General features: G+C 37.1%; 4 protein-coding genes across 6 annotated transcripts; all 4 read left to right on the top strand.

Moving 5' to 3' along the window:
• Positions 1–397: 397 nt before the first annotated feature.
• Positions 398–4,371, top strand: LOC106423262 (probable methyltransferase PMT21). Of its 3 annotated transcripts, none has more exons than XM_013864043.3 (8): positions 398–727; positions 1,646–1,967; positions 2,073–2,221; positions 2,330–2,525; positions 2,624–2,834; positions 2,908–3,586; positions 3,666–3,743; positions 3,827–4,371. In XM_013864043.3, the coding sequence occupies exons 2-8, from the start codon at positions 1,707–1,709 to the stop codon at positions 4,053–4,055; spliced, it is 1,803 nt and encodes a 600-aa protein (XP_013719497.1). In that variant the 5' UTR covers positions 398–727; positions 1,646–1,706; the 3' UTR covers positions 4,056–4,371. The 3 variants fall into 3 exon arrangements, with proteins under 3 accessions (XP_013719497.1, XP_048601466.1, XP_048601465.1); XM_048745508.1 differs by lacking the exon at positions 398–727 and adding an exon at positions 1,340–1,502; XM_048745509.1 differs by lacking the exon at positions 3,827–4,371 and having other exon boundaries at positions 486–727; positions 2,908–3,689.
• Positions 4,372–4,552: 181 nt separating this feature from the next.
• On the top strand, positions 4,553–5,253 carry LOC106423231. The gene is given in 4 exon segments (XM_022693901.2): positions 4,553–4,952; positions 4,954–5,022; positions 5,024–5,099; positions 5,102–5,253. Coding segments are annotated over 4 exon segments (600 nt in total). The 5' UTR covers positions 4,553–4,581; the 3' UTR covers positions 5,186–5,253.
• A 5,387-nt stretch (positions 5,254–10,640) lies between these two features.
• LOC106423201 (probable disease resistance protein At4g19060) lies at positions 10,641–12,136 on the top strand. Its single transcript, XM_013863983.3, has one exon. The coding sequence runs from the start codon at positions 10,797–10,799 to the stop codon at positions 11,943–11,945; it is 1,149 nt and encodes a 382-aa protein (XP_013719437.1). The 5' UTR covers positions 10,641–10,796; the 3' UTR covers positions 11,946–12,136.
• An 873-nt stretch (positions 12,137–13,009) lies between these two features.
• Positions 13,010–17,801, top strand: LOC106423257 (putative disease resistance protein At4g19050). The gene is made up of 3 exons (XM_013864038.3): positions 13,010–13,120; positions 14,129–17,468; positions 17,549–17,801. Exons 2-3 carry the CDS (start codon positions 14,131–14,133, stop codon positions 17,586–17,588), a joined length of 3,378 nt encoding a protein of 1,125 aa, XP_013719492.2. The 5' UTR covers positions 13,010–13,120; positions 14,129–14,130; the 3' UTR covers positions 17,589–17,801.
• Positions 17,802–19,443: the final 1,642 nt, after the last annotated feature.

Below are 19,443 nucleotides of genomic sequence, written 5' to 3'. Positions count from 1 at the left end.
CCAAAATAAAACCTAGAATTCCGGGAATGACGATCTACCCAGACGAGGAGGATCTATCATTTTATAGAAACTCGTATTCACCATTTTCATATTGGACACGTAAGATATTCACTATATTTTTTGTGCAATAGATATTCACTATATTCTATGTTTTATATATGTTTGATACAAATGATTTGAGTTCTCATATACTTATCATTTTTGATATACTATTATTAATTAGTGATGTGATATCCACCGGAAAGTATTTTGGTAGAGAATAGGATTCCATCAATAATTAACAAACAACATGTGACTATTATTTTGTTATTTGCTTTCATCAACATACAATAATTAAATAAAAACAAAAAAAAAACCAACAGTGAAATAATGAGAAATTAAAATTAGTAGTCAGAATTAATTAAAAAGAAGGAAAAAGAAAGAAAATGAAAGGAGAGAGAGACGGAGAGAGTGAACGAAATAAAAAAATAAAATAATTGATTTTTTTTTTTAAAATTAACAGCCATAAAATATCCATACGAAGAAGAGAGAAGAGGAAGAAGCTATATATGTAAACGTTAGCTTCTCTGCAATCGAAAAAAGAGAGAGAGAGAGAGAGAGAGGGAGAGAGAATCAGAGTCTCTTCGGTCGCCGAAAAATCCTCAAACTCGAGAGGAGACCATTGGAATCGGAAAAAATCCTAAATCGAGCACCGAATCCAGAAATAGAGGGGGAGGATTAATCTAGGGTACAAACTTACACCTTCGTCTCTCAATCAATTATATTCGTTTTTTTTTTGGTTTTCTTCATGGATCTTCACTGTTATCTATTATTGTAGCTCGACGACTATTGGTAAAAACCAGATCTAAACATTTCTTAAGGTTTTTTTTTTTTTTGTTGTTTGCTCTGTGTGTTCGTAACCGCAAAATCTATTCATTGTTTATTTTGTATTTCTACTTTGAATAATCTTCCGCCAGATTCTTTTCAGTTTCGATTTTGTGTTTGTGAGTGTAATTCGTTGTTAATTTATTTGTTTTCGATTATTGGTTTCACAAAATGTTAATAAAGTTAAAGATTAAATGAGTTTCCGTCTCTGCCAAGTAATGGTTAAATGCTAATCTAATGTCCTCCTTTTGTGTGCTTTTTAGCTGTCTTCTGCAAGCTTTTGTTTTTTTTTATTATGTTCTCTTGTGCAGATATGTTTGCAGACTTTTAAATGCGAAAGTGAAACAGTTTTTAACTTTATCGTAATTTAGAATTCATCTCATGTGTATTGCATTTATTATCTTTTTATATATTTTTTTAAAAAAAAAAATCGATCCAGTTGTTGTCCTTCGAGTTTGATTGCAAACACCATGTGAGAAACATTAAAGCACCAATCTTTACATGTCGGCTATTATGTTGTAGAGATTGTTGTTCCTTTTAGATCTCGATCTTACGTTTTTGTTTCCTCAACTCTCTCATTTGTCAAACTGTGACTGCCACCCATCATTTGTGTTTTTTTTATTCAAGCTGAAAAAAGGGTTCTCTTTCATATCCTTGTCTAGTCATGCTTTGATATGATTCTGTTATTTGACCTTTGAGTTTGTCCCAAGTACTGCAGGTACTGGTTCTTGATATTAACCCCGAAACCATTTCTGAGCAGAGTTTGCTGTAAATTTTGCAGGTGTTGTTGATCTTCTTAGAGAAAGGATTCTGTTTGTATCTTTAACTTAAGTCCAAAGACGATGAAGTATAAGGATGAGAAGTACGAGAAAGCTGAGAAAGGTTCATTGAAGGTCTTGCCCAAGACTGTGTTACTGATTCTGCTCTGCGGGCTTTCGTTCTATCTTGGTGGACTTTACTATGGGAAGAACATAGTCCAAGTTAGTAACGTTGCGAAAACTGGATCTTCATTAGATGTTGACAACTCTCCTCAAGTCAAATCTGTTTCTTTCTCCGAGTGTAGCAGTGACTACCAAGATTACACTCCCTGCACGGATCCAAGGGTATATTTGATTTTCTTTTTTTCTAAGTTTTATTTAGTCGTTGGTGCTTGAATCTGTGAAAAGACTATAGCTAATGTTTTGAATTCATTTTTTGCATGGTGGCAGAAATGGAAGAAGTATGGCACTCACAGGCTTACTTTCATGGAACGCCATTGTCCTCCTGTGTTTGATAGAAAGCAATGTCTTGTTCCTCCTCCTAATGGGTATAAGCCACCGATAAGATGGCCTAAGAGCAAAAACGAATGTTGGTACAGGTAAATGTTGTCCACTTACCTCCATCTCTCGTTTGGCTTGCTTCTCTAGGTCTCTCTTGTCCTCAAATATTTGAAGTTAATTGGCAATTTGAATTGACTTTATTCCAGGAATGTACCATATGATTGGATTAACAAGCAGAAATCTAACCAGCATTGGCTAAAGAAAGAGGGTGAAAAGTTCATTTTCCCGGGTGGAGGTACAATGTTTCCAAATGGAGTTAGTGCTTACGTCGATCTGATGCAAGATTTGATCCCTGAAATGAAAGATGGTACTATACGAACTGCCATTGACACTGGTTGTGGGGTGAGTTTATACATTTCTTGAGTCTAACTTGGCAAAATATATATATTAATATTAGAGGTTACTTTCTTCAACTTCCTAGATTTTGCTCTGTTTTAAAGGTTGCGAGCTGGGGAGGAGACTTGTTGGACCGTGGTATCCTCACGGTGTCACTCGCCCCGAGAGATAATCACGAAGCTCAAGTCCAGTTTGCTCTAGAACGTGGAATCCCTGCGATTCTCGGCATCATTTCAACTCAACGTCTCCCTTTCCCTTCAAATTCATTCGATATGGCTCACTGCTCAAGATGCCTTATTCCATGGACTGAATTTGGTAATTAACTGTTTTTGATTTATTGCAGAGCTATATTGAAACTGAAACTTATGTCTCGTTCCTTCTTTCTCAGGTGGGGTCTATCTTCTGGAGATTCACCGTATTCTAAGACCTGGTGGCTTCTGGGTCTTATCTGGTCCACCAGTAAACTACGAGAACCGTTGGAAAGGTTGGGACACAACCGTTGAGGAGCAGAGATCAAATTACGAGAAGCTGCAGGATCTGTTATCCTCAATGTGCTTTAAATTGTACGCCAAGAAAGACGATATCGCAGTGTGGCAAAAATCTCCAGACAACATGTGCTACAACAAGCTGTCTAACGACCCTGATGCATACCCGCCAAAATGTGACGATAGCCTGGAGCCAGACTCTGCTTGGTACACGCCGTTACGCCCTTGCGTTGTGGTTCCAAGCCCTAAGCTTAAGAAGACAGATTTGGAATCTACTCCCAAGTGGCCGGAGAGATTGCACTCAACTCCTGAAAGGATCTCTGATGTTCCTGGAGGAAATGGTGGCTTGTTTAAGCGCGACAATAGCAAATGGAAAACGAGGGCTAAGCATTACAAGAAGCTGTTACCAGCTGTTGGCTCTGATAAGATCCGGAATGTGATGGATATGAACACTGCTTATGGTGGTTTAGCTGCTGCTCTGGTCGATGATCCTTTGTGGGTTATGAACGTTGTCTCTTCCTATGCTGCAAATACACTTCCCGTTGTGTTTGATCGTGGATTGATTGGAACATACCACGACTGGTAAAACTATCAAAACCTATTATTTCTACTTCTAGATGACTTTGAGTTCGCATACATAACGTGTTCTGTTGTGTCGTAGGTGTGAAGCTTTCTCGACATATCCGAGAACTTACGATCTTCTCCACGTCGATGGGCTGTTTACATCCGAAAACCAAAGGTAATGACAGAACAGAGAACTCAAACTTGAACTTCTTGAAAACTCAATGATGATCTCATAAGAAATGGTCATGTTTTGGGCAGGTGTGAGATGAAATATGTAATGCTGGAAATGGATCGGATCTTGCGTCCAAACGGGTATGCGATCATACGAGAATCGAGCTACTTCGCGGATACCATTGCATCAGTTGCTAAAGAACTGAGATGGAGTTGCCGTAAGGAAAAAACAGAGTCTGAATCAGAGAGTGAGAAGCTCTTGATTTGCCAAAAGAAGCTATGGTTTTCATCTAACTCAACTTCAGAAACAAAATAGAAAAAGAGAGGGACAAATCAAAAGCTTAAGCTTAAAGCTTTTGTTTTGTCTGGAGGCTTCTTGAGAACAAAGTCACAACAACAACCATAGGTTCTTTGTCTTTCTTCAAATCCAAGAAAAGTGTTTAAAGCATTTTATTATCCCAGCATATTTGTATCAACTTTCGATTCTTTCTTATAGTATACTATATGCTTGGTGAGAAATATATTATTGATTTTTTATTTTTATTTAAATTGTAATTTTATTTTGAATGTTTAAGTTCGAGATTTCTCCAATGTTAATTGATTTGAGATCTAGTTATTGTTTTATACGCTAAGACGTTGGTGGTCCATTATAAACCTTGATCTTCCTTTTCTTATTGCTAAAGGAAAACATTATTATGTTTCTCATCTTTCCAACCCAACAAATTATTAACTGATAAAGAGAGTATACTAATCTTCTAAAACATCTACTGCACAGGTTTGTTAGACCTATTCATTAAAAACTTTTAACATAATTTTTTTTAGTCTTTGAAGAAAGTATTGAGATGAGTTTCCTCTTTCACATCGCCAGTGAGATGTTACACCAAACGGATATAGCCTGTTGAGACAGATGTAGAGAGTTGAGCAAAACGCTTTCTGACTACATGATGTACCTCCTGATCGTGCAGCCTTCTCTGATGTCAACGGTTGCCGGAGTAAGATTCAGAGATGCAAGAGCAGAAGCGAAGAACCTTCAAGAGGCTAAAAAGCTGTTTCAGAGGACGCATGTTGCGGATTCAAGAGACGCAAAGATTGCATGTGAAGCAATTATAGCTTCCTATAAATCAGTTGAGGAAATGAACGAGAATGCTATAGAGTATAGTAGCAAGTCTGTGCTCTTCCAAGCGTGCATGCTAGCAAAATAGCTTAAGAGGATACAAGAGCAATGATAAGATGTGGGAAGTAGTGAGCAAAGTGTGGGTTGAGATGCTTTGCTATGCAGCAACTCAAACAACATGCAGCTCAGCTCAACAAAGGTGGTGAACTGATCAACTTGGTTTGGCTTTTGATGGCTCACTTTGGATACTCGGAGAGCAGTTCAGGACCACTAAGGAAGATTCTAGAAGCAGACTCTTTATTGACAGAACCACCACTTCTTGTCTTGTTTAACAGATCGGTTTTCTGGTCTTGTTGTCTTTAACATCTTTGTCTATTCTTGAAAAAAACCATCTTTAACTTATTCCCAGTTCTTCTAGTTTCATATATAATTTAATTTTCAATATCTTTTTAATGAACTTTCTTGTTTCTTGCCATTTAGTTTAGAAGCAATCAACTTCTTTTTCATTTTTTCAAATTTTCAGCTGTAGAAGCGACTAGAAAAGGGGGTGTTATGCCTCAGTTTGTTGGGGTTGCAGAGACAAGTCTGTGAGATGTGGATAGTTGCTTGTTGAAAAGTAAATTTGATTTGGGTTAAGCATTATTGGGCTAATCATGTGTTGATCTAAAACTTTAACCCAAATTCTAGAATAATCTTCCACTTCCTTAAGTTAAAAAAATCTAGATATTGTTATAGAAAAATTTAGATAATTAGAATAAAAAATCTAGATATTATGTTAGAATTATCTAGATTTAAGATTAAAATATTTGAGATATTTTGTATTTTGGAAACTATAAATACCTCCACTCCCCTTTCATTTTGTATCATCAAGAAGTATCCAAGTTTGTAAGAATCATCTAAGTAATAAGAATCATCTTCTAAATTATAAAAACTTTCTTCTTCACAAAACTTCTTTCTCTTTAAACACTTAAACACTTTCTCCATCTTTATAAAATTTTTCATTCCAACAAAGTGGTATCAGAGCTACAAGTTCCTTTTGAAGATGGCAAACAATGGTGTTCCCTTCCAAATTCCATTGCTCACTAAGAGCAACTATGACAATTGGAGTCTTAGGCTGATGGCTATCCTAGGAGCACATGATGTGTGAGAGATAGTCGAGAAAGGCTTCAATGAACCGGAGAATGATGGTGGTCTATCTCAAACTCAAAAGGATGGTTTGAGGGATTCAAAGAAGAGAGACAAGAAGGCTCTCTGTCTAATCTATCAAGGATTAGATGAAGATACATTTGAGAAGGTTGCTGGAGCAAAGACATCCAAAGAAGCATGGGAGAAGCTTCAGACATCATACAAGGGAGCGGAACAAGTTAAGAAAGTACGTCTTCAAACTCTAAGAGGAGAATTTGAAGCATTACAAATGAAGGAAGGAGAACTCATCTCAGATTACTTCTCAAGAGTCTTGACGGTTACTAATAACCTAAAAAGAAATGGTGAGAAGTTAGATGATGTAAGAATCATGGAGAAAGTTCTTAGATCATTGGATTCGAAATTTGAACACATTGTTACCGTGATTGAAGAGACAAAAGACTTGGAGACTATGACAATGGAGCAACTTCTTGGATCACTACAAACTTATGAAGAAAAGAAGAAGAAGAAAGAAGATATTGTGGAGCAAGTTCTCAAGATGAGAATTGATCACAAGGAAGAAAGTGGCCAAAGCAATCTAAGACGTGGTGGCGGTCATTTCCGAGGACGAGGTTGTGGTGTAAATGGACGAGGTTGGAGACCATATGAAGACAACTTCAACCAAAGAGGAGAAAATTCATCAAGAGGTCGTGGAAGAGGAAACCCAAAATCAAGGTACGATAAATCAAGCATCAAATGCTATAGCTGTGGAAAATTTGGACATTATGCTTCTGAGTGCAAAACTCCAAACAACAATAGAGTTGAAGAGAAGTCCAACTATGTTGAAAAAAGGAGTAAAGAAGAAGATATGCTATTGATGGCTTACAAGAAAGATGAACCAAATGAGGTTCACAAGTGGTACCTTGATAGTGGTGCAAGCAACCACATGTGTGGAAATAAAAGCATGTTCGTGGAGCTTGATGAATCGGTGAAAACTGATGTGGCTTTAGGAGATGAATCGAAGATGGAAGTGAAAGGTAAAGGAAATATTCTCATCCGCCTGAAGAATGGAGATCATCAATTCATTTCCAACGTTTACTACATTCCAAGCATGAAGACCAACATCTTGAGCCTAGGACAACTCTTAGAGAAAGGTTATGACATTCGACTAAAAGATAATAGCTTTTCTTTAAGAGATAATGCATATAATCTCATCACAAAGGTGCCAATGTCAAGCAATAGAATGTTTGTCTTAAACATTCAAAATGACATTGCACGATGTCTCAAGATGTGCTACAAGGAGGAATCTTGGCTTTGGCATCTTCGATTTGAGCATCTCAACTTTGGAGGCTTAGAGCTACTTTCCAAAAAAGAAATGGTGAAAGGATTACCTTGCATCAATCATCCAAATCAAGTGTGTGAAGGTTGCTTACTTGGAAAGCAATTCAAGATAAGTTTTCCAAAGGAGTCGGAGACAAGAGCAAGAAAGCCACTAGAACTCATACATACAGATGTATGTGGTCCAATCAAACCAAGTTCACTTGGTAAGAGTAACTACTTCCTTCTCTTTATTGATGACTTTTCAAGAAAAACATGGGTTTACTTTTTGAAACAAAAATCAGAAGTGTTTGAAAATTTCAAAAAGTTCAAAGCCCATATTGAGAAGGAAAGTGGTCTTAAGATCAAGTCCATGAGATCAGATCGAGGAGGAGAATTCATGTCCAAGGAGTTTCTGAAGTATTGTGAAGATAATGGCATTCGAAGACAGTTGACGGTGCCAAGAACCCCTCAACAAAATGGAGTAGCGGAAAGAAAGAATAGGACAATACTTGAGATGACAAGAAGCATGCTCAAGAGTAAGAAGCTACCAAAGGAGTTGTGGGCAGAAGCAGTTGTTTGTGCAGTTTATATATCAAACCGTTCTCCAACAAAGAGTGTTTTAGAAAAGACACCACAAGAAGCTTGGAGCGGAAGGAAGCCTGGAGTCTCACACCTAAGAGTCTTTGGAAGCATTGCTCACGCTCATGTTCCAGACGAGAAGCGGAGCAAACTAGATGATAAAAGTGAGAAGTACATCTTCATTGGGTATGACGCTAACTCCAAAGGCTACAAGCTCTACAATCCTGAAACAAAGAAGACAATCATTAGTCGGAATGTCATCTTTGATGAAGAAGGAGAATGGGATTGGAGATCAAATAATGAAGACTACAACTTCTTTTCATCCTTTGAAGAAGAGAATGTGGAGCAACCGAGAGAAGAGCCAGCTATACCACCAACTTCACCAATAACAAGTTCTCAAGGAGATGAAAGCTCAAGTGAAAGGACTCCACGTTTTAGAAGTCTACAAGACATCTACGAGATAACCAAAAATCAAGACAATCTTACTCTATTTTGTCTATTTGCGGATTGCGAGTCTATGAACTTTGAAGAAGGCCAAGAAAAGAAGTCATGGAGAAGTGCAATAGATGAGGAAATCAAGTCGATTCAAAAGAATGATACATGGGAGTTAGCTTCACTTCCAAATGGACACAAGGCATTTGGTGTGAAGTGGGTGTACAAGGCAAAGAAGAACTCTAAAGGAGAAGTTGAAAGGTACAAGGCAAGATTGGTGGCAAAAGGCTATAGTCAAAGAGCTATAGTCAAAGAGCCGGGATCAACTATGATGAGGTATTTGCTCCAGTTGCTCGCTTAGAAATGGTTAGACTAATCATTTCATTGGCAGCCCAAAAGAGTTGGAGGATACATCAAATGGATGTCAAATCAGCCTTCTTAAATGGAGACCTTGAGGAAGAAGTTTACATTGAGCAACCACAAGGCTACATAGTTAAAGGAGAAGAAGACAAAGTCTTAAGGCTGAAGAAGGCGCTTTATGGATTAAAGCAAGCACCAGGAGCATGGAACGCTCGGATTGATAAGTACTTCAAGGAGAAATGCTTCATCAAGTGTCCATATGAGCATGCACTTTATATCAAAACTCAAAACAATGATATATTGATTGCATGCTTATATGTTGATGACTTGATATTCACTGGCAACAATCCGATTATGTTTGAAGATTTCAAGATGGAGATGACAAAGGAGTTCGAGATGACCGACATTGGATTGATGTCATACTACCTTGGCATTGAAGTAAAGCAAGAAGAAAATAGAATCTTCATTACTCAAGAAGGCTATGCTAAAGAGGTGCTTAAGAAGTTCAAGATGGATGACTTAAATCCAGTTTGCACGCCAATGGAATGTGGAGTCAAGTTATCAAAGGAAGAAGAAGGAGAGAGTGTGGATCCAACACTCTTTAAGAGTTTGGTTGGAAGCTTACGATATCTAACGTGCACAAGGCCCGACATCCTACACGCAGTTGGAGTTGTGAGTCGATACATGGAGCATCCAACAACAACTCATTTCAAGGCAGCCAAGAGGATCCTACGCTATATCAAAGGTGCAATCAACTTTGGCTTGTATTACTCTATTTCTGACGATTACAAGCTTGTTGGATATAGCGATAGCGATTGGGGTGGAGATGTAGATGACCAGAAAAGCACAAGTGGCTTCGTATTTTTTTATTGGAGAAACCGCTTTCACATGGATGTCAAAGAAGCAACCAATTGTCACTCTTTCTACTTGTGAAACGGAGTATGTGGCAGCTACTTCATGTGTTTGCCATGCTATTTGGTTACGAAACTTGCTAAAGGAGTTGAACCTACCACAAGAGGAGCCAACAAAGATCTTTGTGGATAACAGGTCGGCGATAGCATTGGCGAAGAATCCAGTCTTCTATGATCGGAGTAAGCACATCGATACTCGTTATCACTACATTAGAGAATGTGTTACCAAGATGGATGTGCAGTTAGAGTATGTGAAGACAAATGATCAAGTAGCTGATATCTTCACCAAGCCACTCAAGCGAGAAGACTTTATCAAGATGAGGAGCTTACTCGGAGTAACCAAATCAAGTTTAAGAGGGGGTGTTGAAAAGTAAACTTGATTTGGGTTAAGCATTATTGGGCTAATTATGTGTTGATCCAAAACTTTAACCCAAATTCTAGAATAATCTTCCACCTCCTTAAGTTAAAAAAATCTAGATATTGTTATAGAAAAATCTAGATAATTAGAATAAAAAATCTAGATATTATGTTAGAATTATCTAGATTTAAGATTAAAATATTTGAGATATTTTATATTTTGGAGACTATAAATACCTCCACTCCCCTTTCATTTTGTATCATCAAGAAGTATCCAAGTTTGTAAGAATCATCTAAGTAATAAGAATCATCTTCTAAATTATAAAAACTTTCTTCTTCACAAAATTTCTTTCTCTTCAAACACTTAAACACTTTCTCCATCTTTATAAAAATTTTCATTCCAACATTGCTTTCGTTGGCATGTGTGACTGTAACAACATTTACTACGTAGGTGGACAAATAAGAACCTGCGTTCCTGTCTTTGTCTGGAGATAAAAATATGAAACAAAACCTGAAGCATGCACTTGTGTCTGAGTCGATGTAAAAGTTGCATTGGGATTTGACAGTAGCATTCATGGACGGTTCGTTCAGGTTAGTCAAACGTGTTTCACAAAAGAAGAAAAAGACCAGAAGTGTGTAGCTAATCTTTTCTTTCTTTTTAATTTTTCTTTTCACAAGTCTAGTTTCCTTTATTCGTTGCTTCTGAGGATAAAGAATTTGCAGAAAAGGATACTTGTGAAACACGTTACCTAAAACAATTTTACGTGTCTATATATATATATCTGTGTCCACAAAAATTGAAAGCTGCACTTTGAAACCTACAAACATCCCGTTTTAGCCTCTCTTACCTGAAACACAAGAAATGGTTAAGGATGTCGACGATAAGGAGTCTCCGCCTGATATTGATCAGAGGCTCTTTTTAATTGGGTCTTCGTTCGGTATAAAGTATGGTTCATGGCTTAATGAAAAACCGAGTGAATCTTCCTCTAAGGGTAAAAACAAGTCGTCTACAAACGGTGGTTCATCATCAGCAACTCCCGACACCAGTAAAGTAAGGCGATCTAAGACGAGCCGAGTGGAGACGAGACCTGACCTTCCGGATAAACCTATTCGTGGTTTCGTAAACGAGTCCTTGTTCTTGAAGAACTTCTTGCTGAAGGGAAAGGGATCCGAAGAGTTCAAGACGCTAGCGATCGTGGGGAAGTTCGGAGTCGGGAAAACGACCTTGTGTCAGGATGTGTTCAACGACAAAGACGTGAAAGAAGCTTATCTCCCGAGGATATGGGTGTCCATGTACAGCGAAGAAACTAAAGAAGGTGAAGGAGATCAGAAGGTAGCTGTGCTGAAGAGGATCTTGAGATCGCTTGGAGTTGAAGATGAGGCGCTTGACAGCATCAGAACAGAAGCAGACGAAGAGAAGAGGAAAAACGCTGAAGAACGGAGAAGAGACGAAGAAAGGGTTGAAGAGAAGGAGCTCTTTAGGTTACTGAATGCTCTTAACTCGAATCTGTTTGGTAAGAAGTATCTGGTCGTGCTGGACGATGTCTGGGAGGATAACGAGTGGAGTCAGAGGCTGGATGGTGAGGAGACACCACAGGAGAAAACGCATCTTTCTTGTGGGTTTCCTAAAGGGTCTGGTGGGAGAGTGATTGTGACAAGCAGAGACGAGGGCCTGGCCAAGAAGATAGTCGGAGAAGACGAGAACGTGCAGCGTTTGTTCCCGAGGTCAGACGTAGAGAGCGTGTGGGAGATCTACAAAGATGCATTTGGAGAGCCCATGAAAGATGAAAATGGAGAAGTCGTGAAAGATGCAGCTGGAGTACCAATGAAAGATGCCGTTGAAAAACACGTGATAGGTAAAGATGGTAGGCCAACAAAATGGGTAGTGAACCCGAGGTATCCAGGGAGATACAAAAAGGAGCTTATGGATAAGTCTGGTGGTGTTCCTTGGGCTGCTCAAATGCTGGCGCAGATTGAGCCTCTCAAAAATGATGAAGACAAGGACATGTAGACAAACTTGTAAAGCAAGGATGTAATCTACTGCGTATTTACTCTCTAGCCTAAGGACACATTTCAAGATTACTACTGTATTTCAAGTTTTTTTTTTTTTCCTAGAAACTGTTGTGTACTTGTAACTCGTAAAAGTGTAAACCTCTGCTGGTATTTGACAATAAAAAAAATGTAATAAAGAGTTACAACACACATGTCTGACAGTTCTAAGATAATGTGTAAACCTCTGCTGGTATTTGACAATAAAAAAATGTTATAAAGAGTTACAACACACATGTCTGACAGTTCTAAGATAATGTGTAATGGTTCTCTAACAATTATATCCATGTCTTTTGTTTTTCTATTACAATCACTGGACTATAATAAATATAATGATCTTAAATTTTGTGTTTTTTGAATGAATGTTAGTTTATTTGATTCAAAACATTTTTACAATGAATCTAACTCTAATTCAAAACCTTAACTAGGCTGGTAAAACAATGCTGAGATTACATGTGCAGAGATAATCATACTGTTCTAATATTATACATATAGTCTTATGTAATGATCGTATATTATATAGTTTTATTGCATCTTTCAGTCACTAAATTCGATCTCGAATCCAAAGAATACTGGTAACTTAATACACTTCCATTACTGGAGGAAGTAATGAATCAATCAGTACTGTGATAGAATATTAATTTCCTTTGAGCTTAAGTGAAGTTGTAGATTCTTCCCCAATATTCTTAAGTTAAACATTTTACACCCTTACCTTTGTCTTTACATGTTTACCACACACATGATCCACCACACACAAGCAGAGCTATACATGTGTTTAGCATGTACTTTTTTCTGTAAAAAGAGAAGAAAAGCGTTTGCTTGTGTAGTAGACAATTCCAAAAGCCAACGAGTTAACTGCACACACCGAATATAAAATGTTATCCTCTAAAACAGTACGAGTGAAAACTAAAGAAGAATATAATACTTGGCGTTATTGTTTCCAACAGAATATAACCTAAACTGAAAAGAACAGTTATTTGATTTTTTAAAAAAACCAAGGTAGCTTGACATGCAAGTAATTAGAGATTGAGTTGTATAAATACGTTAATCAATCAACCAAACCAAGTATAACAAAATAAGAGAGAACCTAAAAGCAAAGGAAAACAATCTGATCATCACTCGCTCTGAACAACTAAGGTTCGTATTTTTCTATGTTTTGGTTTACTGGAATGCAACTTTCTTTTAAAATAACCAGTGGTGGTAGTCCAGTGGCGCTAGAGGGAATAAACCCAATACGCCAAACCCTGGTTCGAACCCCGCTGGCCACACGGATATGGGCTATTCCTTTCGGCTCATTTGAATGCCCAGGAGAGGATCTATCCGTGGACTGTACCTCCACCCGGGGGTTAGGTCTGTGTCTTTAATAGACCCGGGTTTAATCCTTTAAGTTTACAAAAAAAAACTTTCTTTTGATTTTAAAACATTTCTTTCCTCTGGTTATTTGATATAGGTATTGTGGGGGCTGTATTTGTTTACATTTATTTTAATAATGATCTTGATCAACTTTATGAAGCTGGGATAAAAACATAAAATACATTAGTTTCAAAATTAGGGTTACTATAATAGTAACAATGATCTCAGTGTTTTTTTTTGGGATCAATATAATTTCTTTCTACTAAAAAAAAAGCTCTAACCTAGAGTTTTATTTAGAGAAAAAGACAAAAATAGCACTAAATCAAGTTTATGTTCCCAAACTAGCACTCAAGGTCAAAAGTTACAAAAATAGCACTTAATGTTTTATCAAAAGTCACAAATTTAGGGTTTAGAGTTAAAGGGTGGGGTTTACAATTTAGGGTTTAGGGTTTAGGGTTTAGGGTTTAGGGTTTAGAATTTAGATTTTAGGGTTTAGGGTTTAGGGTTTAGGGTTTAGAGTTTAGGGTTTAGGGTTTATGGTTTAGAGTTTAGGGTTTAGGGTTTAGAGTTGAGAAATGAGGTTTTGGGGATAAGATTTCAAATTTTGAAAAAATAAAAAAATTAAAATTTTCAAAGGATAAACTTAGAAATGTGCTATTTTGGTCATTTTAGTTTTTGAGTGTTATTTTTGTGATATAAACTTAGAAATGTGCTATTTTGGAGATTTGCCCTTTTATTTATCTTTTTTTTTTTTTTGTAAAAAGGTTTTTTTTTTTAATCTCTCTTTTCCAGAAATGGAGAACAAAGAGAAAAAAGATCTGATCAGCAGAGACGAGACGATCAACAAGATAATGGAATTATTGGGAAAAGACGGTGTCCCTTCAAGAACTGTCCTCGTTGGTGAAGCTGGTATAGGGAAGACGTGGCTTGCAAAACAAGTCAGCAAACGTGTAACGGAAGCAGCCTCTTCATCTTACAGTGTCCTCTGGTTACATCTGAACAAGAAGATTGGAGACGACAAGACACTTTACGAGAATATAGCTGCTCAGCTATCCTTGTTTTTCGAGTACGAAGAAGGCGCAAGTCAAACTAAAGTTGAAACCAAAGTTGATGATTTAGTAGAAACCTTGAAGAAGAACATATCAAACGAGATCATCAAAACAAAGAAGAAGAATCTTCTGCTGATTCTGGATGATGAAGGAAGCATGACAACTGAGGACAATGTAATGAAAGACCTAAACCTCCGACAGTTTCTTGAAGATGCTCCGAAAGACAAAACTCTAAAGATTCTAGTCACAAGAAGAGGTGAGATACAAGAGGAAGAGTCAAAGACAACGATCAAAGTCGAACCGCTTACGGAAAAAGAGTCACAGGAACTACTCAGCGATTCTAAAGACTGGCCTGTATTCCTGAAGAGCCTTTGCGAAAGCGGAGAGATCACAGAACCTACTTTGATGTCTTGCATCGCAAGTAAGAGCCAGGGCTTACCCGCTGCGATTGTTGTCTTGACCAAGACGTTAAACAGCATCAAGACTCTGTCTGCACAACAGAGGAAAATCTTCAAAGAATTGATATTATCCCCCAAGTCACTAGAGCCAGCTGCTGCTTCCAAGAACGCAGTAGACCGCAGCCGCTACAATCCGGTCTTGCGTCTAAGCTACGAGCTGTTAAAGCCCGAGAAAAAGATCCAAAGACCGGTCATCGCTTGCCTTTGGCACGTTCTAGACTTCTACAAGTACTCCGGATGCGCTTACTACCGAGACCTAATCGTGCACTGGATGCTTGAAGGGTACTTCGATCCGGTTAAGTCGGTTGAGAAGGCTTACCAGGAAGGACACAGCATTTTGATGGAGTTTATGAACAGAGGAATCTTGAAGATGCAAGAAGACAACATGGTGGTTCCAGAGGTATCTATGAGATATCTGTTAGATCTTGAAGACTGTGGATTCTTTGGAAGATCTTGTCTTGGTTTCAACAGAGTTTACGGTGGAGACAAGGCGAAAGGTCTTGGGAGAATCATCTTAATCGACGACATGATCAGGACAATTCAATCTAAGGAAGATAAGATCACAACGCTTATCGTTAGCGGAAACCGTCTACGCAGAGAGGTTCCTAACACGTTCTTTGAAAGAAAAGAGATGCAAGATCTTGAAGTTGTTGTCCTCTTTGATCCAACGTTCCAAGATCTTGTTCAGTCTCTATCCAAACTAAAGAAACTCCGAGTACTAGTGATCAGAGACTGCGATCTGATCAAGAACATCGACGAGTTCAAGGTTCTTGAAAACCTACAGGTTCTTGAAGTCTCCGGTGCAAGTTATCTGAATAAGATATCTGATGATTTATTCAAGAACATCACTAAGCTTCAAAGCCTTAACCTCTCCGGGCTTTCGATCGAATCCTCGCCTTCCACGATCGAAAACCTAAAAATGCTCCGTTGCTTCATACTAAGAGACTGTCCTAATCTACAAGATCTTCCCAACTTCAATGTGGCGACAAAGGAGCTGGAAGTCATCGACATCCGCGGAGCTAGAGCTCTCAAGTCTTACTTCGACAGGGTTAAAGACTGGAAAGACTACAAAGGCAAGAACAAGAACTTCGCTCATCTCCAAAAGCTAGAACACTTGGACTTCTCAGGGACTCAGATCATCCGCCTACCAATCTTTCACACCAAAGAGTTCAGCACCATGCCGGCCTTGACACGGCTCTTGGTGCGAAACTGTACAGAGCTCAAGAGGCTGCCGCAGCTTAAGCCCTTGACTAAACTCCAGGTTCTTGACGTCTCTGGCGCCAAGAAGCTGGTGGAGATGCTCGAAGTGTGTTTGGAGGAGAAGGATGAGCTTAGAATCCTTAATATCTCCGAGACTGCTCTTCCGGAGCTAGCGGACACGATCAACGACGACGTCCATCTCAACCAGCTTCTGATAAGGAACTGCTCCGCGATGAAAGAGCTTCCGAGCATCGAGAAGCTAACACACCTTGAGGTTTTCGATGTTTCCGGCTGCGACAAGCTGGCTAAAATCGACGGTACCTTTGAGAAGATGTCTTACTTACACAAAGTGAATCTTTCGGGTACGGCTCTAAGCGAGCTGCCTAAAGGAATGTCGGAGCTAGCTAACGTCAAAGAGCTCGTGATAAGAAACTGTTCCAAGCTGGAGGCTCTTCCAAATCTTGAGAAGATGATCCATCTTGAGATCTTGGATGTTTCCGGGTGCGGCGAGCTGAAGAAAATCGAAGGATCGTTCGAGAATATGTCTTACCTTTGCGAGGCGAATCTCTCTGGGACTAAGGTCAAGACGTTTCGGGAGTTGCCGAAACAGAGCATCCTCTGTTCTTCCAAACGCATTGTTCTCTCGGATTCGAAGTTTTTAGAGGACGACGAGTGGGGGAAGATAAAGGAGAAACTCGAAAAGGATCCAGAGGGATCTAGCTTCCCTGGCTTAGCAGACAAGACGGGAGAAGAAAGAGAGAAGATTGTTCATCACGGAGATAGATACAGAGTTCTTGACCCTGAAGTTCCTAAGGGTGTCCAGATCTTTGACACTAACAGACCAGTGGACGATGATATGTCCAAAGCAGAGTATGTCTCTGTTTCAGATAATGAAATGGAGAACGTATCTTTAATCCTCGACAAGTTTAAAATGAGTTCCGTGAAGGGTTGTTGGGTAGAGAGGTGCAAGAAGATGGAGAATCTCTTCGTGTCGTCATCGCCGTCGTCGTTGGAGATTCTTTGGGTCTCGAATCTTCCGTTGCTCAAAAGACTAGACAGTGGAGGTAATGGAGGATCCGCCGTCTTCAAGAACCTTAAGAAGCTAAGCATAGATTGTTGTCGAAACATCGAGACGCTCTTCCAGGGAGCCTCTCAGGTTCCTGAAAACCTTGAGGTTCTACGTGTGAAGTTTTGTGATCAGCTGAAGAAACTGTTTGATGTAGAAAAAGCAGGAGAGCTGCCGAATCTTCGGAAGCTATACCTTCTTGATTTGCCTGTTTTATCGTCGGATGGAGTTAAGTTTCGGAGTCTGGAGAAATACACAAACGACAAGTGTCCGAGATTTACAGCTACACTTGAGGAGCTGAAGATAGGAACGGAGAAGACAGAAGAAGCTTCATCTTCAAAGGAGGATCAGACTCGCAAGTAAGTATAAACTTAAACAAGAAAAAGATAAATATAAAATCTTTGTTTGTTGCACACTCACTACTGTTCTGTCTGTGCAGGGATACTGCGCCTGAAATTCAAACAACAGGCCCAGTTTAGAAACAAGATAAAAGCTCCCGTGTGTGACTCAAAAGTTTTCCCATCATCATCTCTCTCCCTGTTGTTCCCACTGTTTTTTTTTTTGAGTTTTCAGTATAAATGATTGAATAATCTTCAAAGTCTTGGACTTTGATAGAGCTTGTAACAAACGTTTAAAAATGTTTGCTTTGTTGTTGTGTTATGTAATATACAAATGAATAAATTTCTCTCGTATTTTGGTCTGCCAATGTAGAATATGGATTTTGTATTCAAAATTGTTCCAAGTAAGGGCACATTTATCCGGAAGTAATCAGCTTCAGATACTATGAATGATCCAAATAATCTTATATTTCTAGAACTAAAAAGTTATAACCTAACCGAGAACATAATGAGTACCCAAATTTCTATAAAATAGTTTATATAATTAGATTTAATTTTTAAATAATCAAATATTAAAATAACACTATTCGTAAACCGAATTACCTAAAAAAATTTACATAATACTTTTATCTAAATATTTAAAACTAGGTGTTCTGCCCGCGTATGCAGACATAATCATTTTATAGTTTTTTTATTAATACATGCATTACTAACTAAAATACTATAATGATAACTTATTGTTTATATTTTCATTTCAAAAATTTTATGTATTCTAAATATTTTGAAAGTATCTTTGTACACTATGTTTATTATTAATAAATAAATCTTAAAATCACATGATATTCTCTTTTCATATATAAAATTAATAATTTTACATGATTGATATTTAGTTATAGTTTTTTCTTTTTTTAATTTTTTTTTAGTTTTTATCAAAAGATAATTTTCAAATAACAGCACAATATATATATTAATTATATTTTTTAAGTTAAAATATATTTTTAAGTTTTGTATTATTTTTATTATTACTTTAATCATTTACCTAATCATATAAATTTTATCTTTTTAACTTAAAATATATTTTATGCTTTTGGATAATTTTTATTATTAACTTTAATCATTTATCTAAACAAATAAAATTTAGATTAATTTTTAATTTTTAAGTTTGCGTAATAATCATCTTACGGTCGATTATTGACAAAAGAAAATAAATCAATCAAAAAATTTAAGATGAATAATTGTTCATGTATTCGAAAATTTTAGAATAAATTAAAATTTAAACATTTTATACATGAAAAAAGTTTTCACAAAATACAAAAAATATTTTTATTATGAAAAACTTGAAAATTCAGAATCTATTTTCTTTCTTTTAACTCTACAAAAATATATAGATATTTAAAAATGTAATAAGACTATCTTATATATGAATAAGGAAATGGTCAATTAAATTTTAACTAATACCGATTTATATTTTTGTTTAATATTTTTTCTAGATATAAGCATTCTACTTTTCATTATTTAGTTTTATACAATAGTTACAATTTTATAAAAATAAATTAAAAATAAGGGAAATCTAATATGATGATGTTTATAATAGCAAATCCATGTCTTCGTGAACTCAATATTTCTTAAATGCATAGTAAGACAGAAGAATGCCTTTGAGAAAAGATGTGTTCCAGACTGGCCTATCATAAAAAAAAATATTTGATGAGAGACATCTCTTTTAGAATGTTAGTTTGAGAATTAAAATTTGTATAAATTTTTTTTTAACTTTTCGCTCTTCACATCTTCCACAATTTGGTTACACAAACCTTTAATTTGTGTATATATGTTGTTTCCTTGTTTATTATCATTAATAAAGCTCTTATTGAATACCAAAGTAACTGACTTACAATTAAAAATTAATACATTTGTAGAGTTATTGATATAAAGTTTTATTAATTGGTAGAGTCATTAATTTACAAAAAGTTTCTATTTTAGATTTTTCTATTTTTAGAAT

The sequence above is a fragment of the Brassica napus genome, chromosome C1, assembly GCF_020379485.1.
Source record: "Brassica napus cultivar Da-Ae chromosome C1, Da-Ae, whole genome shotgun sequence".
Lineage (NCBI taxonomy): Eukaryota > Viridiplantae > Streptophyta > Magnoliopsida > Brassicales > Brassicaceae > Brassica > Brassica napus.
The sequence above is the reverse complement of the archived record's forward strand: the minus strand, read 5'-3'. Positions and strand labels throughout refer to the sequence as shown.